Source organism: Columba livia, chromosome Z (assembly GCF_036013475.1).
Source record: "Columba livia isolate bColLiv1 breed racing homer chromosome Z, bColLiv1.pat.W.v2, whole genome shotgun sequence".
Classification (NCBI taxonomy): Eukaryota; Metazoa; Chordata; class Aves; order Columbiformes; family Columbidae; genus Columba; species Columba livia.
In genome coordinates, this window is record NC_088642.1 from 65,708,080 (window position 1) to 65,736,076 (window position 27,997).

At 42.4% G+C, this 27,997-nt stretch overlaps 1 protein-coding gene across 5 annotated transcripts in view; it reads left to right on the forward strand.

Annotated features, from left to right (window-relative positions):
* The window catches only part of ADAMTSL1 (ADAMTS like 1), a 438,476-nt gene that overhangs the window by 363,399 nt on the left and 47,080 nt on the right, over positions 1-27,997 (forward strand). For all 5 annotated transcript variants that reach the window (XM_065046188.1, XM_065046189.1, XM_065046190.1 and 2 more), the window contains 4 exons: positions 15,533-15,743; positions 22,946-23,125; positions 25,069-25,222; positions 26,554-27,694. In XM_065046188.1, the coding sequence (XP_064902260.1) occupies positions 15,533-15,743; positions 22,946-23,125; positions 25,069-25,222; positions 26,554-27,694 (1,686 nt within the window). The remainder of the gene's footprint in view (positions 1-15,532; positions 15,744-22,945; positions 23,126-25,068; positions 25,223-26,553; positions 27,695-27,997) is intronic.

Below are 27,997 nucleotides of genomic sequence, written 5' to 3' on the forward strand. Positions count from 1 at the left end.
AGTTAGACTGGGTTCTAGCTCATGGCACAATTTTTTTTTTTTTTCCCTGTTCTTTTTCTTCTTTTTTTCCCCTTGATCTGCTTGTTTTGTGTAATAAATTACCTGTTATTATTTTGATGTTTATTTGGTTAATTCAGTATCATCCATCTGTTTTGCTCTATTTCATTTCCCAGATGAAACCAAACTATAAAGGAGAAAAAAATCAACATGAGACATTAGGTTGCTGGTAGGTCAGACTTAGTGTAAGATGTGCTCCCATCAACAACATGAAATGAGTTCAATATGTGTGGAAAGGCCGGAGATTTCTCTAATCCATTAAAGGTGACCTCTGTGCATGAGAGTGTGCATATGTGTTTTGCATTGCTCAGGCGAAATATTAGAGCATCTCTGTCTAGTTCATGAAAAAGGTTAAAAGATTTGCAACTTGTTATGTTCGCAGGTACTGCAGTATAAACTTACTGGCAGGAGATAACAGTTCTTGTTTTGTTGCAGTCTTTTCTCAGAGGTGTAAGTTAGAATTAGCATTAATGAAGTGTAGTATTGTTGCGTTGTTGTGCCACAGAAAGATTTCCAACCCCTCACAAACCCCTGAATTTTTTAAGTGGGATGTATTTAAGTCTATTTTGAACTGAAGTGCATTGAAAATGTCTTTGACAGCTTCTTAAGATGTAGTCCACACAACCTCCCAGGATCATAGGCCACAGCTTGAACCATTGATGGAGAAGGCTGGAGAATCAGACATTAGAAGGAATCACAGAATCACAAAGTGGTTGGGATTGGAAGGGACCTCTGTAGATCATCTAGTCCAACCCACCTGCTAAAGCAGGTTCACCCAGAGCAGGTCGCACAGGAATGTGTCCCGGTGGGATTTGAATGTCTTCAGAGAAGGAGACTCCACAACCTCTCTGGGCAGCCTGTCCCAGTGCTCTGGCATCCTCAGAGTAAAGAACTTTCTCAACATATTCAGACGGAACCTTCTATGCTTCAGTCTATGCCTGTTTCCCCTCACCCTGTCAGTAGACACCACTGAAAGGAGTCTGGTCCCATCATCTTGACTCCCACCCTTGAGATATTAATAAACATTTATAAGATCCTCTCTCAGCTTCTCTTCTCCAGGCTGAACAGACCCAGCTCTCTCAGTCTTTCCTCATAAGAAAGGTGCTCCAGACCCCTCGTCATCTTCATAGCCCACCTCTGGATTATGCTGTCACAGGGTAGATTATTTTAAGCCTTTAGATCAAGAAACAGCTTAAACAGAAGTCATGGGCTCAGTGAGAGAATCATAATCCCATTTTTTTGTCTAGATTTACTTTGCTAAAGATGGGATTGTACAAATATGTCTAAATATCTGTCCTTAGGTGGCTCTGTTATGTTGTACCTGCACTACCTTCGTGTCTACTTTGCACTACGGTAATACCACCTTGGCCTTAAAAGGTATTAGTTTGTGACATAAACACATTTATCTTTCTCTCCCCCTTTTTGATATATATAGTTTTATAATATGATGTCCCTGTTTGTACTCTCTCCATTTGTTAAGAGATCATCCAAGGTGTTTCTGACAGCCCTTCCTTCCCTTTTCTTGCTGGATGTGTTGTCTGTGGTGGAGCAGTAACTGCATGCTCCTCAGTGTCTCTTACTAGAAAGCAATGACAGTGAAGTCACCAAGGAGACCCATAGGGAATGGTCCTTTTCAGCCATGTGTGTCACATCTAAGTATGAAACGAAGCAACTTGCAAGTTGCCAGGGTCAGTGGGGCAGCTCTGGAGTCTACATCACAATCTTGCCTCCAGCTCTTCTAGTTTAAAATTTTACACCTGTTCTTCAGACATTTTACTTTTTTAAATAATATGATGGTTCCTCCATTAGATCAGATTTCACTCACAGACATTTTCCTCCATTTCAGTTGATATTTCATTCAGAGTACTATGTTCATAAAGTATTAGAGAGCAATTGTTTTTTTTTTAATAGCTCACATCATGCTTTCTTCTTACTTCAAATAATGGTAGATGAGACTTCTTATTCAGGATCTGATACACCTAGATGGGCTGTTTTCCACTACACAAATCTCCAGGTCACAAGCTTCACCAAGTTAGTACACCCTTGTTTCCAAACAATCTCACCATGCCCTAACACAGGTTTTTTTATAGCATGGTTTATGATGAGCGTGAGCTTAAAATCATGGTAAGGACTTAGTGAGGCCCTCTATAGATGACAATTTCTCTTCTTTATTTTTTTTCCTGTCACTGCTAATTTCCCGGGTTTACTCATCTTAATACAGTCTGCTTCTCTCCACCCTTCTGTAATGCCCATGCTAACCAGAATTTAATATTCACTGTCTCTTGGTATTTGTCAGTATTTTGGACAAATATGCTCTCACTTCAGTTTGTCATGTGTTAACTTATATTTTTTTCTCTACATTTATTCTTAACTTTCTTGAGTATTAATTTATTGCCTCAACAGTGGGATTTCACTCTCGAAATAAAGCTTTCTCAACAGTGACGATAAAGAGCATGTCTCTGCTCTTGTGCCAAGTATGAAGTTAAGTGAAATGTTTTATAGCACAGTGGCCAGGATTGACTTTCTCACTGCAGCATTAACCTGTGAAATAAGCTACAGGGTCTTACAAATAGTTGATTTTTACTATGTGTCATCGCCTCCGATCAGTCAGCTGATCGGAGCCAGCCCAGCGAGAGCCGGAGCCGGCGGGGTTCAGCCAACCACGAAGTTCAGCCGAGATTAGGAAGCTCAGAGGGAAACGTACAGGGACAGCGTGATTCCCGGCGAGTCCCGATCCCCGCAGCCCCGGCAGCCATTGCGAGAGAGCGGCTGACGTGGCGGGGGGCGTTCACATGGTGACGGTGACCACACCCCCCCCTTGCCTTGAAAAAGCCTTTAGGAGGGCAGCGACTAGTCTCTGCCCACCAGGTGCAAGGGAGGAGCAACCAGCTTGTGTAGCAGGTGAGTCCCACCCACACTGTGCTGCAGCAGTGGGTGTGGTAGCTTGTGCAGCAGTGTGCAGAGAGCACTTGTCGCTTGTCAGCCCCTCTAACTTATTGCCAGCATCCCAGACTGCTGACGACCATGGTCGCCTCCAGGAGGAGAGCTTGTCTGAAACAGACTGTGGCAACGCAGACTGAGGAGGTTCTGTCCCAAACGGTGGCTGTTCAGGTCTCCGGCTGCAGGGAGTGCCAGAGCCTGCTGCTGCCAGGGGAGGGAGGCCAGCAGTCCACCCGTGTGAGGTGTGAGCAGGTGCAAGATCTGCTTGACATGGTTGTGAAACTTAAGGAGGAGGTTGAGACGCTGAGGACCATCAGGGAGTGCAAAAGGGAGATCGACTGGTGGAGTTACACCCTGATGTGCCAGTCGGAAAGGTCCCAGGGAGGTACCCCCCAAAAGGAGATGGACCTCCTGCCCTCTCGGACAGAGGTGGAAGTCCTGAGACGGCCCCACCCTTGTTGCTGTCGGGCAGAGGTAGGGGACCTAAAAGATGACGAGGGTTGGAAGTGTATTCCGGTTCGGCGTCACGGGCAGCCGCCCTCCCTGCCTGCTTTGTCTCCCCAGGTGCCCCTCCGTAATAGGTTTGAGGCCCTGGATCTTGAAGAAGAGGTAGGTGGGGAGGTGGTGCCAAGCCTGCCTACAAGATCACATAGGAAGAGGCGGTTGACTTCACAACTTAAGACTGCCTCTGATAAGAAAGAAAGAAGGGTGATTGTAATAGGAAATTCCCTTCTGAAAGGGACAGAGGGCCCAATATGCAGAGTTGACCCTCATCTTAGGGAAGTTTGTAGTCTGCCTGGAGCCCGGATCAAGGATATTGCTAGAGAGCTCCCCAGACTGGTGCACCCAACAGACTACTGCCCGCTGCTGGTCTTCCAGACAGATGGGGAGGAAGCTGCTTCCCGTAGTCTGAGGGGAATGAAGAACGATTTCAAGGTCTTGGGAAGGATGGTGAAAGACTCAGGGGCTCAAGTGATCTTCTCTTCACTCCTTCCATCTTCTAGTGACAATTTGGGATGGAATAGGAAAATTCAGTCTCTTAATGGCTGGCTCCAAGACTGGTGCTACAGTCAGGGCTTTGGATTTTTTGATAATGATTAGTTTTATAAGACACCAGTCCGGACAGTGTCACGTGGGAAAGGTTTATCTCGCAGGGGCAAAAGGATGCTGGGGCGGGAATTAGCTGGGCTCATTTGGAGAGCTTTAAGCTAGGCTCGAAGGGGGATGGGGTTGTAGCTGGGCTTGTCCCAGTGGGGCAGCATTATAAAACTGATGAGGACCGGGTGGCCTCCTATGCCCCTAGGGAGAAATTGGTGTGCTCTGCTTGCTCTCTGAAATGCCTGTACACCAATGCGCGCAGCATGGGGAATAAGCAGGAGGAGTTAGAATCCTGTGTTCGGTCGGGAGATTATGATCTGGTGGCAATTACAGAAACATGGTGGGACAGTTCACATGACTGGAATGTGGTCATGGATGGCTATGCCCTTTTCAGGAAAGACAGGCCAGCCAGGCATGGTGGTGGAGTTGCTCTCTATGTGAGAGAGCAACTACAATGTACTAAATTCTGCCCAGGAGTGGATGACGAGCAAGTTGAGAGTGTATGGGTCAGGATCAAGGGGCAGGCTGGCAGGGGTGACACTGTTGTGGGCGTCTGTTACAGGCCACCAGATCAGGCTGAGGAAGTTGATGAGGCCTTCTATGGGCAGCTGAGAGTGGCCTCACAGTCACAGGCCCTGGTTGTTGTGGGGGATTTTAACTTCCCTGATGTTTGCTGGAAGGACCATTCAGCCAGCCAGCCACAGTACAGGATGTTCCTCCAGTGCATTGACGATGACTTCCTCATGCAGATGGTGGAGGAGCCGACTAGGAGAGGTGCACTGCTGGATCTCATCCTCACTAACAAGGAGGGTCTGGTTGAAGCAGTAAAGGTTGAGGGCTGCCTGGGTTGCAGTGACCACGGGATGGTGGAGTTCAGCATCTTGGGTGGCAGGAACAGAATAGCAAGTAGAATTGCAACCCTGGACTTTAGCAGGGCTAACTTTGGCCTTTTCAAGCAATTGCTGGGGGAAATCCCATGGGCAAGACTGCTTGAAGGAAAAGAGGCCCAAGATAGCTGGATTGCATTCAGAGATTTCTTCTTCCCCGCTCAGGATCAGAGCATCCCCACACGTAGGAAGTCAAGGAAGGGAGCCAGGAGGCCTGCGTGGTTGAATAGGGATCTGTTGGGTGTGCTCAAGCAGAAGAGGAGAGTTTACAGGTCACGGAAGCAGGGGCTGGCCACTTGGGAGGAATATAAGGCTGCCGTTAGAGGATGTAGGAAGGCAGCTAGGATAGCCAAGGCCTCCTTAGAATTACAGCTGGTGAGAGGGGTCAAGGACAGCAAAAAGAACTTTTTCAAATACATAGCAGATAAAACTAATACCAGAGGCAATGTAGGCCCACTGATGAATGGGGTGGGTGCCCTGGTGGCAGAAGATACAGAGAAGGCAGAATTACTGAATGCCTTCTTTGTCTCTGTCTACTCTGCTGGAGGCTGTCCTGGGGAGCCCTGTACCCCTGAGACCCCGGATGGAGCCAGGTCAATGGAGGAGTTTGCTTTAGTTGATGAGGACTGGGTTAGGGAGCAATTAAATAGTCTGGACATCCAGATGGGATGCATCCGTGGGTGCTGAGGGAGCTGGCTGAAGTCATTGCTGGACTGCTCTCCATCATCTTTGCCAAGTCTTGGGAAACGGGGGAGGTGCCTGAGGATTGGAGGAAAGCAAATGTCACTCCAGTCTTCAAAAAGGGCAAGAAGGAGGACCCAGGTAATTATAGACCGGTCAGCCTCACCTCTGTCCCTGGGAAAGTAATGGAACAGCTTATCCTTGGTCCATCCCAAGGCATATCAAGGATAATAGGGTTATTAGGGGCAGTCAGCATGGCTTCACCAAGGGTAAGGCATGCTTGACCAACCTCATAGCCTTTTATGAGAATGTGACAAGGTGGATGGATGATGGCAGAGCAGTGGATGTGGTCTACCTTGACTTCAGTAAAGCCTTTGACACGGTCTCCCACAGCATCCTCACAGCTAAGTTGAGGAGGTGTGGTCTAGACAATAGAGTAGTGAGGTGGGTTGCAAACTGGCTTAAGGAGAGAAGCCAGAGAGTGGTAGTCAATGGTGCAGAGCCTAGTTGGAGGCCAGTATCTAGTGGAGTGCCTCAGGGGTCAGTACTGGGGCCAATATTATTCAATATATTCATTAACAATTTAGACGAGGGAATAGAGTGTACTATCAGCAAGTTTGCTGATGACACTAAGCTGGGAGGAGTGGCTGACACGCCAGAAGGCTGTGCTGCCATCCAGCGGGACCTGGACAGGCTGGAGAGTTGGGTGGGGAATAACCTAATGAAATTTAACAAGGGAAAGTGTAGAGTCCTGCATCTGGGCAGGAACAACCCCAGGTTCCAGTATAGGTTGGGAAATTACATATTAGAGAGCAGTGTAGGGGAAAGGGACCTGGGGGTCCTGGTGGACAACAGGATGATCATGAGCCAGCACCGTGCCCTTGTGGCCAGGAAGGCCAATGGCATCCTGGGGTGTATTAGAAGGGGGGTGGTTAGTAGATCGAGAGAGGTCCTCCTTCCCCTCTACTCTGCCCTGGTGAGACCACATCTGGAATATTGTGTCCAGTTCTGGGCCCCTCAGTTCAAGACGGACAGGGAACTGCTGGAGAGGTTCCACCGTAGGGCAACAAAGATGATTAAGGGAGTGGAGCACCTCCCTTATGAAGAAAGGCTGAGGGAGCTGGGTCTCTTTAGTTTGGAGAAGAGGAGACTAAGGGGGGACCTTATCAATGTTTATAAATATATAAAGGGTGAGTGCCATGAGGATGGAGCCAGGCTCTTCTCGGTGGCAAACAATGATAGGACAAGGGGTAATGAGATCAAGCTGGAACACAAGAGGTTCCGCTTAAATTTGAGAAGAAACTTCTTCTCAGTGAGGGTGACAGAGCACTGGAACAGGCTGCCCAGGGAGGTTGTGGAGTCTCCTTCTCTGGAGACATTCGAAACCCGCCTGGACATGTTCCTGTGCAACCTCACCTAGGCATTCCTGCTCCAGCAGGGGGATTGGACTAGATGATCTTTTGAGGTCCCTTCCAATCCCAAACATACTGTGATACTGTGAAAAAGGGGTGAAATGAAAAGCACTATTATATCTTCCATTTACAGTACTGCTGAAGTAACTTACTATAGTAGTGGTCTGAGGAATACCCAATATTTTAAAACCAATAAATGTTTATGGATGAAAAGATAAGGTAGGTGTGCAAAAGGAGAATAAAATTATGGCTCTAACTTTGAAAAGGTACATTCACACATTGAATAAGTGAAGGAGGCTTCTTCATTTCCATCCAATTTGGAGTGAATTAAGTACTTACAGAAGGAGCCAGCCCAATTAAACAGAAAGTGCTGTATCTGCCAAGCAGGACTGTCATGTTTGCAGAAGCATGGCAAGCCCTCCTATTTGTGTCCATGAAAATTTATATCTTCAATTATCTCCACTCCTTTGGCCTCTTTGCTAACATTGTTAAGCATTGAAGGTCTCTCTGATGGAGTAGAGTGGTGATGTGCAGTTATGTATTAGAAATGTGACCAAGCTGACCTATATTCCATGCTGTAACCAGCTGTTAGTAGATCTTAGTCCTTCACAGCCTTGGGAAAGACTTGAACCACTCACACAGAAGTGTGTGATTGACGAAGGCAGTTTCCCATTCAGGGAAAGTTAGAGGAGAAGTGTATTGAGTCACTGTTCTGAAGTCTGTGGATTCTGCAGAAAAACCTATATCAATATACCTATTTGGATAACGATATGAACTGTTTCAGTACAAATTTGCCTATACACATCATAACCTTTCTGACACCATCGCTTTGAATGTAGTAACTTTTACTTCCGTGCATTTTTTGAGTCAGAATCATATCTTGCATGACATTTCCATTAATCTGAGTAGTTAACTGTGGCTGTTTTGGTTATTTGTGGGTGTAACATGAGTTTGGAGCCCCCTCGCTGTGTGTGAGGAGCTCCTGCATGTTTGGATCTCTGCATGTCAGTGTGAGGAAAAAAATCTTCTGTTGCAGAAGAGTGAATGAGTTAGTAAACAGGTTATCAGTCACAGCTTCAGGATCTCAAATGGGAAAGTAGAAAGGAAATATTAGGTTGGTATGTGCCTGTGGAACAAAATTTTTGCACTGTCTTACTAATGGTATGTTATAAGAAGGGCATTGAAGGGAACTCAAACATAGGGAGATACTGGGAGTTTCCCAAGTTCAGTCACATTACCATGTAGTTATATATGGGTAAATTCAACTCCTTTCCCCTCTCTCAGCTTAAAAGCTAGAGAAAAACCTTGTATGCCTGATTTTGAGAGACAGCTTGTTTGTACCTTCTGCACTGGTGAAATAGTTCAGGAACAGTTCATCCTAATGAAAATATTATCACTGTAATGCTGCCAGCCAGGTCAGCAAGAAGCTCACGTTATCTGCTGGCTTTGTGGTAGTACTGCTTATGAACTTGGACTTGCTAAAGAATTACTTCAGCCCACTCACTGTTATCTGAACACTGTTTCATTCATGAATCTGCTTTCTTTGTCCATTCAATCCAGTGACACCTCCTTTACTTCTTTCCTGCACTGATCATTTAGCAAAGGCATCTTTAGATTTTAGAAGGGTCTTGTTATTCCGTGGGACAAAATCATGTGTTCATGAATATTGATCTTACAGGTTGTAGAGTCAGGTTTCTTGTATATTCTTTCCATGCCATCTACGTGCGTTTTCTGTTATCTCATTTTTAAAATGCTTCATTTTAGATGATATTTCAGATAACAAGTAATCAGTGCATCGCACAACTTTCTCACCGGCTGAGCTTTTTCTTTCTTTGTTTTCTGGTGTCTGTAAGCTTTTTGATTTCTCCTTCAGGAACATCTGTTTTTTAACATTTTCCATATGGCTTGAAGTTAGGCCTAAGAAAAAAAGGTGTTGGCTTATGAGACAGTATGGAGAGCACTGGTGTGAAAAGTGCCAGGGAGTCTTCAACATAAAGTAGCTCTGTCATGGGCAGCAGGATGTTAAATTGGCCCTCTGCTTCTTTGTAGCAGAATCATATGAGAACGCTTCATACACTGATGTGCACAATTTATTTCATAATTTAGTGGTTCTTGTGTTTTTGCGTTACTTCAATGAAGGTTTAGGGAAAGGGGTATTATTCCGCGCCGTTGGGGTTCCCAAACTGTGTGTCCCTCCCTGCACTCCTCATTCAGTTTCTAACATCTGTTATTACAAGCACAATTTATACCATTTCTGTTCTATTCCTCAAATTCCACTATTCCTCTCTGTATTACTTAACCAACTTAACTCTACCTTTGTACTAATTAACTCTGTTTCTCAACTGTTTCCTATCTTCATTTTTGAAAGGAGCTACCAAGGACTTATTTTCATTGCATCTCACATAATATACTGAACAACTTTCTTGTAAGAAGTTGCTATTTCAAGCATGAGCCCAAATCTAATCTTGAGACAAAAACTGGTATTCATTTATCTATCAAGCCTATTCTGATGTGTGTAGCTACATTATAAACAGCAATTTCTGATGTTTACCTCAGTACCACAATTATCTGACACACTTAATATCTCTTTTGAGGTACTTTTCAGTAACCAATATGTCTGTCAGTCTCTTAAAACAATTCTTTGCCAAATCAACTCACTTACCTGAAGTTTTTTTAATGTTCTTCTGTGGTTATGCATTCTGAACTTAGAGTAGTCCCCTGAAAGACCCAGTGGACAACCTCCCACTGTTCAAAGTGTTGGCAGAAAAACACAAACCCTTTTTTCTGACTTGCTCTAATTGTTGATACTCTCTGTGTTCAATTCAAAGGGCAGCAAGACATTTTTAGTGTAAGGAACCTTATATATATTGCTTGAAACATGTCAGAAGGTTACTCTAGCAACAGAAATTGCTGTTTGTAGAGTTGGTGAATATTCCATTTACCCTATGCTCTTCTCTGACTTCTGAGTTCCTCCTGTGTTTTCTTCTGTTCAGCTCTGTTATATAAATACTGGCTCCCCGCCACCTTCAGCTATAATGAGCTGCAATATTCATCAATACTGATAAGTGTACAGAGTGAACGCAGGCCACTTCTTTCAGCTCCCAGAGCACTCTCACTGTGACTTTGATCTGCTTGCATGTGTTGGCTACATAGGCATCTCTTTTATGGATTCCTTTCACTTGTAAGGAAGATGCTTTTTGAAGAAAAGCACCTCACTCTCCCCTGTGCACAATAATCTCCTGAAATCCTGCCTGCCTGTTCAGCTCCCTTGTAATGCTGGTGATACTGAAAATCAGACTTTGTCAGGCTGGCACTGAACAGCAGATTTGAACTTAGCGTGCATTTTTTTTCTCTTACTGCTGCTGCCAATTTAAAAGTGCTTTACATTTTCATTTTTATTTCTTAATCAAGTACTAACTTTTTAAAAGCTTAATTAAATCACAGTTTTCCTCTGAGGTGTGGTTATACTGTACATGTATTTGCAATGTTCTCTCTAACACAAACCAAACCAATGCAGTAGGGAGATCACTTCCTAAAGTCTCAGATTCAAGTTTAAACACTTAGGTGGAGGTCTCAGCTCTCACACTTCAGGTCAAAGGAGCAGTCTGATTTTATGAGTGTTTTAACAGCTGAATGAAAAATTAGTTATAGTTAAATTCTTAGCTTTATGCCCCTTTCTTTGAGACTAGTTTGATTCTAAAGCCAGGAACTGACCTGGAAGTCCTCATCTCAATCCTGAAGCTTCACTGCAGGAAAGCATGCTACCCAAACATGGTTGACAGTAAATCTCTCTGCTATCCAAAGCTCAAGGTGGCTTTCTGTGTGGTATTTAAGACCTGACACTGGGAATACTGACTCAACATGAGGTATGTCTGCTAAAAAAGACATAAGAAAGCACTTCACACCATTGTTACAGGGACATTTGCCACAAACACATCTCCAGATCGATAACACAAAAGGGAGGACATCTATGGGTTCTGAGTAGGCTTCTGAGTCTGCAGGAGACGAAGATTGACAGACGACAAGAGGAAGGCATTATTGATATTGTATGGGGTTTGCTCAGTCTGTTGCATGCACATGTACACAGCTGCCACCGAGCCCTCATGCACTGAGGGACGTCTCTATGCTGGCAGGTGTCAGATATTAAGTAAGATGCTTCCAGGCAAACCTGTCTCCACACTGATGAATGTTTATTTTAGAAACAATAAGAGTTCTTTTATATCACTTTCATATGGTTTAACCACATAAAAATGATAATAATTTCATTTCCTTAGAACTAGTTTGGGAGGTCTGTGTGTAAAAGGGTGTTTACTTTTCCTGCGCAGTGTTCAATTTTCTTGGCAGTGCTTGAAGGGATTGTGTCAGGATGAAAATCATATATCTCTAAAAAATATTCTTTACTTATAACACCTAACAGCTTAGAATGCTTTTCGTTTTTACCATATATACTGTGCATACAGTGACTGATCCAAAGCCGTTGACTCCATAGTGTTTTGGCCCATGGGTATACATTTTTCAAACTCTGCTTACATTTACTTTTTCCAGACTGACTATGGTGGTGCAAGAATACTTTATTCAGAAGGGTCATGGCTTCACTCAGGCAACAACTCCAGTTCTAGCAGCTTTTCCTGCCATGAGTATCTGGTTAGTAGCTGGTGCCACTTTCTGGTCTACCTAGCTAGCAAAGTTATTATGTGGGCTTCAGTTCCTGTAGCAATGAGAGGGGCATTTCAAAACTGAGGCAATAGTGCATTGTTGTCCCTATTGTTATCTGTAACACAGTAATGTCTAGAGGTTCCCATCAAGCTGGGAGTCCTATTGTGCTAGGGATAAAGACAGTAAGACATTATCACTGCTGCAGGACCACAACCTAAACAGACAATATGGATGAAGTTTATGTCAAAAAAGAGTATTCTTACGATTTTGCAAATGTGAAGTTGAGACACACATGGGAGAAGAATCTGATCCACCCCAGTGCTTGAGTCTTCCCATTGGACTCAAAAGGTATATTTGCATACTCACAGACTACTCCATGTTTCAGCAGTTCTGGTCCCAGTCACCTCTGGAGTTCAGCAAAGGGCCAGGAACAAGATCGTACTCACTTGATCCTTCAGTTCTCACCTGAACTGCTTGGGCACAATATGACATTGATATTTTTTATTCTGTCACAAGAAAGAAGGAAAGTTGATTTCTAGTTAAAATTAACTGTATAGAACTACTTAGGAGTTCACGATCATGGTATGTGTTAGAAGAATTTTTTTCTTTTCCTTTTAGAAAACTTGAAGTTGATCACAAATGTCCAGGCTATATTCTAGTTGAATGTTTGGACCCTCATAAAACTTGACACTTACTGAAAAATAACATGATTAATTTAGGGTTTGCATGTGAAATTTTTGTTCACTATGTCAAGAAAATTTCCATTGTTACAAATAGCATGGTAAGCTGTTTTTTGAGACCGTTGCTAATGTTTTTAGACTTACGTTAATCGTACAAAAGAATTGTGCTGTTGTAACTACTGTATTCATCTTTTTAAGTACAGGATCATTTCCTACTTTAATTTTAATTCTGACACTGTCGGATGAATGGAGGACATTATGGCAGTATTGTTTTTTGTATGACGTACACATTGGAAGAGTCAGTTCAGTATGGCCAAAATTAAAAAGAGACAGGCATACAGAGACAAGGACCATTTGAAATTAGACAAGACTTATTTTGTTTAGCATCACATAACACTCTGCAGTAAGGGTAAACTTATGTTACTACAGGAAAGCTCAGTGATGGGAGTGGGGGTGGAAATAAGCTGTTTGTTTGGTTTTGGTTTGTTTTTTGTAAAAAAGAGGCTTATTTCCAACAGTACAAGTAGTTTAAAAACTAAATTGTAAATGTAGTGGGATAATACAAGTTCAAAGTGTTGCAAGCACCTCTAGCTATTATAAAATAATTCTACTGCCCTGTGATTCTATTCTATGAGGTTACCACTGATCTCTGTGGTTTTCAGGAGATTGAAATTCTGCCAACCATATGTATCATTTATGAATTTGGTTCCTTGCACATCCCTTCTCCCCTTTGCACATCTCTACTCTACATTTTTTTACTTTATATGCATGAAAGACTGTAAAAGTCACTGGGGACTAGGAAAGTACAAGGGTAAAAGAGAATTTGACCTCATATTTCCTGAGCACCTCTAAGGAATCTCCTGTTTAAAGCAGCTGGAAAGAATTCTGAACAAACCGATGTTACGGGTAGGACAACAGATGCAACCTGCAACAGAAATTTCAAACGCTGGAAAAACAAATCCTTTCTTTTTACTGAAACCCAGCATTTCTTTCTGGAAGAAGAAATAGACACCCTCTTCTGCAGAAGCCAAGATCTCTCAAGAATTTACATGGCCTGCTGGCCACTGAGGTGTGAACTGCCAACAGAAACATTGAGCACTTATACAAATAACAAACAATGAGTTGCTGGAGGCAACAGCTATTACCATTACTTGAATAAAAGAACTTTGGTGACTAACCATGTATCAAAATAGATTCTGAAATAAGAAAATGCCTTCTTTTCAGCACTTACTCAAATATCTTATTTTAGGTTTTGCCAAAAATGATGGATAGCTGACACCCACATTAATTCTGACTAAAAATTTTATGGGAAAATCTGGGAAGAGCTCTACTCCAAGATCATTCATATGGAGAACATATTCCAGATCAGTTTAACTGGCTGTCAGATGTCACTTCTATTCCACTGCTAAATAGCTCCTAGTACATGTATCAGGCTTTAGTGGCCCTCTACGTATTAAGATCTGGAAAGTGACCATGGCAACTTCTAACTCAGTGTGCAAGATGTTTTCATTCTTAGACAGGGTTGAACATATTTTTGTCATTGTTACTAGCAGAAGCAAGGCTGTTGTCTAAAAGCAAACTACAGTGTCATTAGTGCTTACAGTGATGCTCAGGGCATATCCTGTCCTGTTACAAAATCAGAAAATGTAATCTGCAGATGGAGCAAAGAAGGGGAGTAATGTGGGTTTTGGTCAATCAGCATGATCATCAAGGGAAAAAAAAATATTTCTCACCTACCAGCTGTTTCAATTTGTTATGGGTGTTGGTGAGAGGGGGGGAACAAATGCTCAAAACAACTTCATAACTCCTAGACAGAGGAGTTAGAATTGTTCTGTGACTGTAAAATGGCATAACCTTAACATTTTTCCACATTTCTGTAATGTGTTTACTAACATGATAGATTTTAAACATGCTGAGCAGTTTCCATTGACTGCTGGTCTCAGACTGTCCGAGTGTTTTTCCTCTTGCTTCTTCCACAAATTGTGTTTCGCGCTGCTGACATGTTCCATAAATTCCCTTCATTGTCTGCCTCTATACCGCTTGGAGTTTGAAGGTGTTTTTCTTCATAATCAGTCTCTTCAGTTTCTGCCTGGCTTTGCTTTCCTCAAGGGCAGGTTCTCTGAGTCTTCCTTGTCCTGAATGTTTAATTAACTCCCCCAGCAATCAGTTTCAGTAACATCATGCAGGAGAGGAAGCTATTCTTCAGGATTAGAAAAAGTGGCAGTATCTGGCTCTCATACTTTCATTCTGGATGTGGGAGTATGTCCAGGTCAGTGTAGTGGTTTGTGTAAATATGATGGAAAGAATATTTTCATATATTCCCATTCTGAACATAGGAATTTTTTGTGTACACAGTTCTTCATATTTCTAAAGTGCCTTCTAGTAGACTACAAGAGTGGAACACCTAATATTTTAAGCAATTTTCTGTGTATGGCTGACAGAATTATGGGTTGTATTCAGTACGGCTCAAACAGGAGAACTCTGGTTTTAGTGTGTTGAGAACTGAAATTCAGCTATCACCAATCCTGTTGATGTAAGATTTACATAGATAGTGCAGAAAAGGACTGGCTCAGTAACAGGTGTTGACGCAAGGTTTGAGGATGATCTCCCTACTCTCCTGCTGCATGTTTCAAGGCCCTAGTACTCCCTAGCTCCACAGTAAGGAAAAGGAACACAACAGGAACACAACAACTGGATCTTCTGGAAGAAACTTCTACTCAGCAATTCATTGATACATTCCTTTGATGGACTTTGTTAATATCTTTGTCTTCTTTATTAAAGACAGAAAAAAATAGAACAGCTAATTAAATCCATTTGGTCTTGAAATACATTGGCCAGGCTCCTGTGCACCAAAAACTTCTAATTTAGGACCAAAATTTTTCTTGTGATATCACAGGAGTGCCAAAGACTTGAAGTCAAAGGGCTTTTAACAGAACTAAAAATGCAGAGAAGCAGCAAATATTCTTCTTAGCCTCATCCTGCAGCTACAAGAAGGGTGACAGTGATCAGAGAAAGAGAATTCCCTTTCATTTTCTGCTTCTTCACTCTCTCTGTCATTATAGACAAAAATTAAGGTTACATTATTCTGTGCTTAAGGTTTTCTCTCCTGACCTCTTCACAGATGGGAGATTGGGAAATGGAGCACTTGCAGTCTTACCTGTGGAGTTGGACTGCAGACCCGGGATGTCTTCTGTTCTCATCTACTATCAAGAGAGACTAACGAGACTGTGATTTTGGCAGATGAATTGTGCTATAAACCTAAGCCATCCCTCGTGCAAGCCTGTAATCGTTTTGACTGTCCACCCTCCTGGTATCCTACAGAATGGCAAGAGGTAAGAATGGATGTATCATCTCATTTTATGACTGTTACAAGTAGTCATTACATGCTTATTAATGCATCGTTTTATTTTAGCCCTCCAATAGGATTCATTAAACATTCAGATGAGACATTAAACAGAATTGAAATTATGCCTTTTTGCACTTTAAAACAAGTATATCAAAGTTTTCAGAGGTAACCAGTAACGGTAGCTCCTTCTGATGCAAAATTACAGGAAACTCTTTAACAGTTAGCAATAAATTCCAGAAAAAATATGTCTGGAATATGATTGTCAGTTGCAGTCAGTAGGTTTGGTTAGCAATGCCAGCGTTTCTAGGAATACAAAGCTATAAGGATGAGGGAGGAGAGGGTATCTAGAGCACGTTGGGTATTCTATATATTCTCAAATAATAATTTAGTTTAGGACAAGAAACACTTATCCTTCAGAGTCACTAGGAAGTGTTAGACATTTGCCTTTGGGAGATGGATGCCTTATTACACAAACAGTGAAAATTGCTGTCTACACAATGGAGAAGACTTTCAGTCTTTGGAAAGCAATCTGAAGTGAGTTTATTTCTTGCCATCTGGTTGCAAATGAAACACTTGTGCAATTCAAAAGACTTAACGATGCTTCTGTTGGATATAATATTGCACAGGAAGAAAGTATCCTGCCCTGTCATCAAGAATAGAGAAAAATTGCTATGTGGTGGATGTGCAGGCAAAAGACCTATTTAAATCTTCAGTTCTTCTGGGTTCAAGGATTCATTCCATCCTATGAGACAACTATGAGACCTTGTCATGGTGCTTACATATGTCCAACTGGCCTCCCTCTACAGAACCTGCCCTTTAATAACAGCCAAGGAGATGTTAATGTGCTCACCTAATGAAGTCAATAAGTCTGTGAAGCTGTACTTCATGGGAGAGCTCTATGTTTGGGCAGCCATCCCAGTAACAAAAATTTATGCCGGCCTGATGTTCTGTCAAACCTAGATGACTAAACCATGGTATTAATCCTATGTTTAAAACGATTCAGTGATATTTCATTCCTTAATGTTAATTTGCCTACTGATATTCATACACAAGTATTTGCTTAGTTGTACTTTTGAATATTTCTATGATATAGTAATACATAAGTGCTATATTTGTAAATAGCAAATTGTATTCTAGTAAGAGGTAACATAATAAAGTCGAGCATTTCAAAGTTAGAATATGCAAGAAGGAGTGCCTGTGCTCATTTAAATCCTGCAACTGGCTACAGTCCTCATGGAAAACAATTTTCTGACAGTTTATTTGAAGAGTCAGGAGAGACAGACATGCTGAAGAATTTACTTTCTGCTAACAATTACCATTGGCCATAGACCACTCTAGAATGGTACCTAAAGAGTTTCTGCTAGAGCAATTCCCAAACAGATTTTTTTTTCAGGATTTGAACATTTTCCTTGGCAGTGTAAACTCATGTATTTCCACATGTCCAAAGCAACGTTTTAGCCATTTTTGTGTCTGCTCAAGGGCTCTCAAATATGCTGTCTTTTGGAAAGGTGTAACAGATCTTTGGGAGAAGGGATCTCAATTAAGTATAAAGGTTTTTGACAAGCATATTAATGGGAAATTAAATCAAACTGCTCAGTTCGCACCTTTTGTGTTAGCTACTGCCTTGTCCTGTCTCAGTGGAGCAAGAGAATCTGTGCTGCAGTTCATTGCTGGAGCTTAATGAAGGTCACATTACACGTCTTCTGCACTTATTTCCACAGGGTTTGCAGGCTGACCAGCTGCCTATTTATCTCCTCACTACATTGGCACTGAATATTTCCTGTAATTTACCTTTCACCAGGATAACATGGCACAAAAATGTACTTCTCACTGTCTTTCTGCCTCTGGTTAGCTGATTATAATGCAAGAAAAAAAAAAAACATCAAAATGCATCTCATTTTTTAGACACATCTGTCTTCTCTTTGCACAACCATCTCTGTACTGTTATTTCCACCCTGTAGGAAAGTCAGGCCTCATGGATCAGTCTCAGGCAGGTTTCCCATGGATGACCTCCATGTGAAAAACCTGCACCATCAGGCCAGTGTGTTGTACTTTGGAATTATTACAGCTGTTGGCTCCTGAGATGCATGAGGGAAAAGACCATCTGGACAGGATGTAAGTGGCTGAGACTTCTCCTAGAGGTAAGCTCCAGCCAGGCAGCAGAGCTGCCATGGAGCCTGCCAGCAGAAGAAATCCTGCAGGAGGATTTGTTTCCTTGCATTAAGGGACCCACAGCATCTTGCCTCTTCCCAAATCCCAGAAAGAGTTCCCCATACGTGGGGAGATAGAGGGCCCTGTGGAAAGGTGTCTTCCTCACACTAAGGAAGGTGCTTTCTAGCTTACTGACGCTGCAGGGTAACATCTGCTCTACACGCATCCTGGTTTGAAGCCGTTTCTTCGGGATTGTCTGTGGAGTTCATAATGTTTTTCAGAGCATTCTCTCACAATAGTTTCAAGCAAAAAACCAAACAAAATATTTAATCTGCAATGAGCAATGTTTTCTTTTCAGAGGCCTTTTATGCTTGTTAAGAAAGAGTTGTCTGAATTAAATGCTGTCAGATGTCCCAGTGCTCCTGGCAGATAAACAACAGGATAATTATCAGTGTTGTAACATTCCAAGTAAATTTTTTAATATATCTTTACAGATTCAATACTATTTTTAAATAGAACTGTTTCTTAGCTAAATCCATTAGGATGTTTATCTTGTTTTCAGTAGTGTGTTTCTGGAGGTAAGTGGATATGGGCTTTCATTTTTACAAGGCCCAATAAATATCTACTCTGCAGACCTCAAATGGGAGACATCCTTTAGCAAATCTTCATCCTCCTTTGGTTTATGGCTGAATAAGCACCATAGTCTCAGTCCCAGTATTTTTTTTAGTTGCTTGGTGCTATCCTTGCTCTAAAGCTAATTAGAACAATGGCTGGACTACAGTCTGCATGGGAAAACTGGTAACATTTTCAGATATTTTCCTAGCTATTTTTTCTCCTTATTTAAAAAGTCCTTGTGAATTTAAAAGTGTTAGGCAATAGAAAGCAACTGAAAGACCTGCTGAGACAAAAATGTTTACTTCCTTTGCAGATGCTTCATCTTACTGTAAAGTCATAGCAGATAATTCATTTTTGAGAATGCAGCTAAAACTTGTACTGCTGTAGTCCCACCACCATGAGCAGAGGAAAGTGCAAAATTAAAGCACACTGAAGATCTGAGGGGTAGGATAACCCCTTCACCTGTCCCTGTAAGGAGGACTGACTGTACAATGACATCCTTACAAACCTTCAGCTACTACCTCAGACAGCTAACAGTTTTAGTGCTGAGTGACAGTTGCCTAGCCCTTTACTTTTCATTAATAGGTGACTTTTTTCCACAAGTTTGATAAGAGACCAGCTTCTCTGCCTCCCAAACAATGATAATGGGGGTTTGGCCTGAATCGTGTGCCTGTATGCATGTGTGTAGATGCTCATAGGCATATGTTGAGGTAGAGGGACAGTCCATTTTCCCTTCCTACTTTTCATTGAGACCATCAATTATCATCTATAGGTTCTTGTATGAGCAGAACAGATATCAAAGCAAAGACCGCTGTGCGAAAGGTCAAGGCCACAATTTCATCAGCAGTTTAGGATTACGTATGCAAGCCCTCCTGCCAAAGGAAAGAAGAGCCACTGTGAAGATCTTTTTCTTGCCCATATAGCACCCGCTCCCTTATATCTCCAGAAGTGCTGTGTAGTCATGCAATGGTTCTGGTTAAAGCTAGACAGAAATATAATCACAGAATTACAGAATGTTAGGCGTTGAAAGGGACCTTAAAAGATCATCTAGTCCAATCCGCCTGTGGGAGCAGGAACACCTAGAAGAGGTTACACAGGAATGTGTTCAGGTGGGTTTTGAATGTCTCCAGAGAAGGAGACTCCACAACATACCTGGGCAGCCTGTTCCAGTGCTCTGGCACCCTCACTGAGAAGAAGTTGCTTCTCAAATTTAAGTGGAACCTCTTGTGTTCCAGTTTGAACCCATTACTCTTTGTCTTGTCATTGGCTGTCACCAAGAAGAGCCTGGCTCCATCCTCATGACACTCACCCTTTATATACTTATAAACATTAATGAGGTCACCCCTCAGTCTCCTCTTCTCCAAGCTAAAGAGACCCAGCTCTCTCAGCCTTTCCTCATATGGGAGATGCTCCACTCCCTTAATCATCTTGGTTGCCCTCTGCTGGACTCTCTCCAGCAGTTCCCTGTCCTTCTTGAACTGGGGGGCCCAGGACTGGACACAATATTCCAGGTGTGGTCTCACCAGGGCAGAGTAGAGGGGAAGGAGGACCTCTCTGGACCTACTAACCACCCCCCTTCTAATACACCCCAGGATGCCATTGGCCTTCTTAGCCATAAGGGCACAGTGCTGGCTCATGGTCATCCTGCTGTCCACGAGGGCCCCCAGATCCCTTTCCCCTACGCTGCTCTCTAATAGGTCATTCCCCAACTTATACTGGAACCTGGGGTTTTTCCTACCCAGACGCAAGACTCAGCTTTGGCCTAGATTGATTTTTTCAGTCTAGTTCACTACACAGTCAAACAACTGCTTACACCAGTATGTCTGAAAAGGCAGCACAAAGCCACAGGTGACTGACTGTCAGAATTGGATGTATAGGTTGTCTTCTTTGGTGTCAGCCTTGCCTGATGTTTGCTTAAGCTAATTGTTGAACTAAGCATAATCAGGCATCAATGTGGGGAGATGTCACTCTGGAATTTGGTACCTTGGCAAAGTCTCAGATGTCCTGTAAAGGAATGTCCGGGAATATTGAGCTTGACTCTGCTTAGAAGCTGTGGAGAATAGGAATATCAGGAGACATAGTTCAAACAGTCATGCTAGACCTACTTGGGTGGTCAAGGTGAAACTACCCTGTGATACAAGGACCCTTCTCTGTTGTAATGGTGCTCTGAGATTCTTTCTGAACAGCACAGAGAGACAGCACATTATTCAGATGTGATGTGTGCAAATGAGGATCCTAAAAACTTCTGTTCCATATTTTCTGTAAATACAAGCAGATGTTGCTGTCATTGATCACCCCCTTTCTTGAAAAATGTGAGGGCTGGAAGCTTCCACTAGAGAAAAATCTGGCTCCAGAGGTGATATTCAGGTAGAGGCACAGCAGTAATCCAGCACTGTCCTAGAAGAGCACTCCTGCAAACAAGGAAGAATCTCGTTACTGCATTTGTCTCTCTCTGGCACTTAGCAATAGAGTTTGGTGTTAAGTAGCAAGTTATTCTTCACAGCACAAAGCTATGTGAGTGGCTGAAGGGCAAGAAGCAAGTAAAGATCTTTGTCTTACTCTTTTATCCAGTCGTGTTGGAAGGGCAGGGAGACTTCCCAGGATTTGAGTGAGTGACAGAAGTAACATGCTTTTGTTGTATTCATACAGTACCTAACCCATTTTGGCTCTGGTATAGAATGACAGTCCTTAGGCAATCTTGAAATAATTCTTTTAATCATATTTTTCTTGATTTACTCTCTCCTCAGGAATGAATTGTCCTCAAATGGAAGATTAATAAATGTTTTCTTTTGTTGAAAACTAAAGTATTGTTTAACTTTCTGGAAGCCTTTGGGCTTTGTAACTTTCTAAGTAAGTAGAACAAAAGCTAGTTTTACTCATGAGGGAGCAAACCAAACTGGATATAAATTTGTCTTTCTGCACTTCCTTTCTGCCTTTCAAGGAAAATGTATATCCTACGATCAGTATAGCATGAAAGTTTATACAGCTCTATCTAAGGGAGAAGGACCTTTCATAACTGCAAGATTTTCTAAAACAGTGCCTTTTAAACTGGTTGACTATAAGTTTTAATACTTCTTTATATGGTTTTCTGCCTCTCAGGCATAATTCCCATGTTGCTATAAGCAACTGCTGGTCATGTCAGTATAGTGCAAATTCCATCTTCTTCTTTGCTAGAAGGGAGAAAAGGAGTTGAGCTGGCTGGACTGCACAGAACTGGGAGCTTGTTACCAGCCTCAGGAAAAAAATCATCAGGAAAAAGGGCTGAGCAGCAAAGTGTACAAAAAAGAAAAGGAAATCTATTAAACCTACTTGTTCAAAATTTCCTGCCCTGCTTGGGTAGAAAATGGATAGAGAGGGATTTTCACATTAAAAAGAGAGGGGAGAGGGATCCTCTAGATGATGTTAATCATTCCAATTTACTTTGACTTAAATAAACTTTCCTCCTTACCTTTTGGAAAGAGTACACACTGCCATAGTGACAGCCATAAATATAAAAGGGCTCCATGGATATTTAATGGTTTATTATATTGACCTTATAAACCAGTTACTGAGGCTAACAACAGATTGCAACTGAAATACAGCTTTCACGAGTTAAAAGTCAGAGAAATGCCATAATGCAAGAAGTCTTCAAGGACAGGAACTTGGTGCTGGACAGTCAAGTTTTGAGCTGCACTAACAATAGACCTTATGCAGGTCAGAAACAAGAAATGAGAAAATTACAAAGGGAAGGAAAAGCAAAGTAAAAAACTGAGGAAAAAGTTACCACATTCTCAAATTTCCATTTGTTTTTCTTGCTAATACAAATCTTTTTATAACAAGCTGAATTTGAATATTTAGTTCAAGCTAACAATTTAGTTCACAGCTGCTGTTATCTAATATGTATAATCAAATCCTGGAAATGAAGGCCTTTAATCACCTACTGCTGGTCAAGGCTGTTCCACTCTCTTTGACACTGTCAGTAGCACAGTCAGAGCTCAGGCGGAGACATCAGGATGTAGATCCCCCACATTGTGTGCAAGTGTCTCTTTTTACAGTTGGTGGTTACCGGAAAGAACAATTTTTCCACCTCCATACTCTAATTCTGACCCATTGTTTCCATGTCTTTTCTACAAATGCCTGAAAACTCAGCAGTCCAGAAATAACAAAGCATTTTTTCTAAATATTAGCAAAATAAGCTACTTCCACTTTCCAAAATACTTCAGACATTTTTAAAAGAAGCCTGCTTTGATGTATCTAAGATTTATATAAATATATATATACATATATATATATATATCTCTGCATATATATATATATATATATATACACACACTATTTGGCCAAAACAGAGTGTTGCTTTCTACACAATTTCACAAGTAATTTTTGCTGCAAGTTGCCATGGTGCAAGTGTGAGGTAAGGTGGCTGACTCTCATCTCCCACAGTGTTCACAAACATGTGGCAGTGGTGTCCAGAAGCGAGATATACCTTGCAAGCAGCGCCTAGCAGATGGAAGCTTGTTAGAGTTGCCAGAAACCTTCTGCTCCATGCCAAGGCCTGTTACCCAACAAGCCTGCAAAAATGAGGACTGTCCTAATGAATGGCTTCTCTCTGACTGGACACAGGTATGCTATTTGTATGTGTGAGTGTTGTGCTGTTCTTAGTGATGAATTTCCTCGGTCACTTGGGGTGAAGGAGCCAGAGGACCTCAGACTGCCTAAAGCATGTTATACCCAGTTTTGTCCTGTAATCTGTCCTTATCATCCTGGTAGGGGATGTGATCACTAGCCCAGTGTTCCGCTCTGGAGATTGTCTCCACAGATGTGGTTTACCCATCCAGCCAGATGATTAAGACCTCCCTTCTGGCATAAACACAAGTCACGCTCAAAACAATAAATCCCTGCCTCTGTCCATGTCTATGCTTATGTTCATCCAAGACATCAGAAAGAGTAATCTTTACTCCTCCAAGCTAAATGCTTTTTCTTCCCAAAGCCTGGCTGTTCTGATTTCAATAGCCTTTTCCTCCTGGGGCCACTCCAACCTTTCCCTATGACACAGAGAAGGGAGGGATTACTGCAGTCTGCTGTGGGCATATCCTTGCAGACGCCAAGCCTCATTCATTCTAGGACACTGCTTGTGTAACGTTAGGTAGCTACTTCCTTCCTTCAACTTAAGGATGGCAAAACAAACTCACTCTACTGAAGTGTTTTGCAGTTCCCAGGCTCCCTTTCAGGCCTCAAATGGCTTAGGGAAAAAAAAAATGTATATATATATATATGTATATATTTATGAAAGTATAACTGAAAATATAATTTGATCTTTTAATGCCAGTAAGCGTGAAAATCATTCTCCATATTGCAATCTCTGCCACCATTATCCCAGTTCTCTTTCATGAAAGGAGGTGGAAATTCACTTAATTGTGAAAGAAACACTGGTCACCTCACACAGCTGTCTCACCTGCACCCTTCGTATGTTGATCTATCTTGTCATTTTACTCAAATAAGTGGATGTTCTTGTGAAATTTGCTGCCAGAAGACATTTAGCCATTCTAGCTGGGAAGACAGTAATTCTACTCCCTATCTGTCCTCTTTCACAAGAAATTGCTATGTGGTTTATGTTGACATCTGTACAACTCCACCTTTCTGCCTATTGACACTTGGTAAAATCAAATCTGACTTCACTCTCTCCTCCTCATTTCACTTGAAGGCTGCCATGTATTTGCTCTTCTTACTCTTAGTGTGTTTTCTCCCCCTCACTTCGTTGCCAGTTCCCATTACCACATGTGTGCGTCCACGTGTAACAGAAGTACACATCTATCTTTGTGCTACCAACTTTACAGCACTCAACCCGCTTTCCAGCACTTTTACAGGCTGCTGCCTGGTTTCCACTGCAATGGCACTGCCTAAATTCTCACTGTCTGTGATGCTGTATGCATAAATATGAAATAAAATAGGCATGCTGAATTACACTGAACAATGCCCACTTGTGCATCAAGCATCACAGTCTGGTATTAGAGGACGTGAACTCCTCTGTGTAAGCCATGTGTGGGAACTACCAGGCTGAAATAATTCATTGGTATTTGAAACATTCATTTATTATGTCTAATAGATCTGCAACAGTAAAGCTCAAAGATTAAGTTTAGGCCATATTTAGATCTATCTGTGAAGGGCAACTCAATGTGGTCTGCTCTTAGGCATGAGCATGAGTTTTTCCTACCAGCAGACACAGACACATAGAAAAAAAATGCAAACACAGCCTTCATACTGTAGCCCAGTACCACTAAAACAAGTGGCATAATCTGGAAGAAAAGAAGTGCTAAAGGGAGTGTGGAAAGAATCAAAGCCTCAAAGGAAAGAATATATTTCATCTTCCTGCTGTGCCTGCACTGTTTATAACTGAACGGCCAGGTGCTGCTCTGCTTTATTCCACTGTGATATTTTGAAAGCTATAACTGATCTGTATTGTGATATGAGTAGGTAAAGTGGATGTGGAGGTGAGGGGGAGGGTGCTACAGGGAGCACCCTTTTCTTTCAGTACAACTTGCTCCTGATGTTTCTCCTGTTCCTAGTGTTCTGTGAGCTGTGGAGAGGGCACCCAGAGTCGAAATGCCATTTGCAGAAAGATGCTGAAAACTGGGGATTCTGTCATCATCAATTCCTCACTGTGCCCACCTTTGCCATTCTCATCCTTGATCAGGCCCTGTGCACTAGGCACCTGTGCAAGTAAGTGGAAAAGATGCTTGGAAGTGTCTGGGGAAAGGGGGCTTGGATGTCCATCTCTAAGAAATCCATGGTGTTGTCTACTCCATAACCTTCTCTTATGCTAGTGTTACTCTCTCTCGCAGGGTGGCTGCTGCTGCTGAGCTTTTCTCTCTGTGAACAAGTATGCTTTGTTTAACAATAAGGCAAGTCAGTGGATGAGAGCTATGAATTTTATTGTTGGAGCTGGGTCTGAGCCAATGTGCTGGAAGGGAGCTACTAGTTTCTGGAAGAGAGCTACTAGTTTCTGGAAGAACTGGCTCAAAATTCTGACCCAAATAAAGATCTAAATTTCACAGCTGGAATGTAGAGGCTCAGAGATACAGCACAGCAGCCTGAGGGCAGCTTCAAATAAACTCTCTGCTAGAACAGCTGCAAAGAAAACAGTTGGTAAAGCATTTTGTTGAAGATCATTTAAAAACATATTATTTCAGTATGTTGCTCAGAACCCTCTATGACCTGGGATTTTTAATGAACTATGCAACACAAGGTAGATGCATTTTATGTTGGTAATTCATGCGTTCCTTGTTGCCCTTCACAAGAGCAATAGTCTTCCTGTATGCCCTTCCCTGGCTTTCAGTAAGCCAAGTGGATGTGCAAAAGTTTGAAAGTCAGCCTAGCTTCATCTTAAAGCTGACTGTGAACACTGAAACTGCTAAATGTTGGGCATGCCAGGGAGGAAAGAAGATATGACATTCAGAACCAAAGCTGGGATGAAATGTTGCATGGTATTTACTAATAATATACATATGCTTCTTTATTTAGTGCTTCATAACAAAGATCTCTGTCACAGAGATTTGGAAAGTGGAAGGGCACACTGAACTAGTGTACCTGAGTAGTACTGACCATGTTTTTAAGTCTAATCCAGACAGATTTGCCCTGTTCAGCTTCATTCTCTGAGGCAGCAGCACTTTCACTCTTCCTTAAGCTGTGAGCTGCAAGATCATGTTGCCTTTGAGTCCATGGGTGGTAAACACTTGTCTTTTCAATGTATTAATTAAGCAACAATCTTCATTTAAATACTTAGCAGGAACTACATTTTGACTCATTTTCTCTCCCTCCCATAAAGCTTTCATCCCTGGCTGTTTGGTTTCTGCATGTTCCCTGGGCAAGACTACTTTTGCATTCCTAAAGTGTGTCTTCTTATTCCTCATATTTTGATTGCTCCAACAGTTCAGCAGCTGGTGGCCAGCTTCTCCCATTACTGTGTAATGGGTTGAAGGCTTCCAGCACCACAGTAAACTGCTTGTTTTGTTTAATGGTATCACATACTAACAGTATTAATGATATTTCAGGGCACAACAGGCCAGCTCATAAGCAAAGCCCCCATATTATGGCCGTAAGGAAAGTTTACATCCAGACAAGGAAGCAGAAGAAGCTACACTTTATTGTGGGCGGGTATGCCTACTTGCTGCCCAAAACCTCCATTATTCTCCGATGCCCCACAAGGAGGTTCCGGAAATCAATGATCACTTGGGAGAAGGATGACAAGAGGCTAATCAGCTCAGCTCACATCACCATTGCACCCTATGGGTACATGAAAATCCATCGTTTGAAGCCTTCAGACACGGGTACATACACCTGCATAGCAGGACCATCCCAGGAGCATTTCACAATTAAACTAATTGGAAGCAACAAGAAGATCATTGCTGGGCAGCCAACTGGTATCAGGGAGGAAGAGGCCAGGAGAAAGGCCAGCTCAAATGAAGCCTTGCGAACACAGGAGAAACATATCAATGGGATTCTCTTCAATGGGAGCAAGGCTGAAAAGCGAGGGCATCTTGCTGATCCCAGCAGCTGGTATGACGATATTATCTCAAGGCTGCTACAGCACAGGAGATGGCCAGGGGAAAATCTGGAGTTCTGGGAAGCCCAGGAGTCGACGGAAAGAAACACATCCTCAGAGGAGGACCAGAGCCGGGAGTATAGCCTGCCATTTACTATGGTCACAGAGCAGAAACGCTTGGATGATATCATAAGGAATTTGTCTCAACAGCCTGAGGAGCTTAAGGATGTCTACACTGAGCAGCTTGTTGTGCAGTTGGCTCATGAGTTTTTCAAGAGCCACTTGGAGCACCAGGAGTCTGTCCTCAAAACATCAAGGCGAAGAATAGATTCAGCCTCAGTGGAATACCCTCTCAACAGGCATGTTTCTGGATTTACCAGCTCCCTGAGGACATCATCTGCTGAAACACTTTTTCCCAGCTCTGTAGACCTGGCAAATGGCTTTCGCAGACCTCATCAAAAGCCTGCCATCCTCCGAAAGATTTCAGCAGCACAACAGCTTTCTGCTTCAGAGGTTGTTACCCACCTGGGACAGACGGTGGTCCTAGCCAGTGGCACACTGAGCGTGCTGCTTCACTGTGAAGCCGTGGGAAACCCAAAGCCCACCATCAGCTGGGCTAAGAATGGAGAGGAAGTGAAATACAGTGATAGGTAAAACGTATTATTTAACTTTTTAGAAAATAATTGGTATTTTGACAATTCAGTTTCCATGTTTTACTACCCGTCAGTCCCAGGGACAAAACCATTTCTGCTGTAGTTTGATTTCATAGCAGAAAGAAAGAGTAACACATGTGAAGTAGCAAACAGGGTACTGTAACTCTTAAGCAAGGTCTGGATGTTGGGTCAGTCTGTGTGACAAACAGGAGCTTTACTTCTGTTTCAGTAAGTAAAAAGAAGAGTTCGTAAAGTGCTAAAGCAAATAAGTGCCAAATGCAGTTAACAAAGCACTCCATG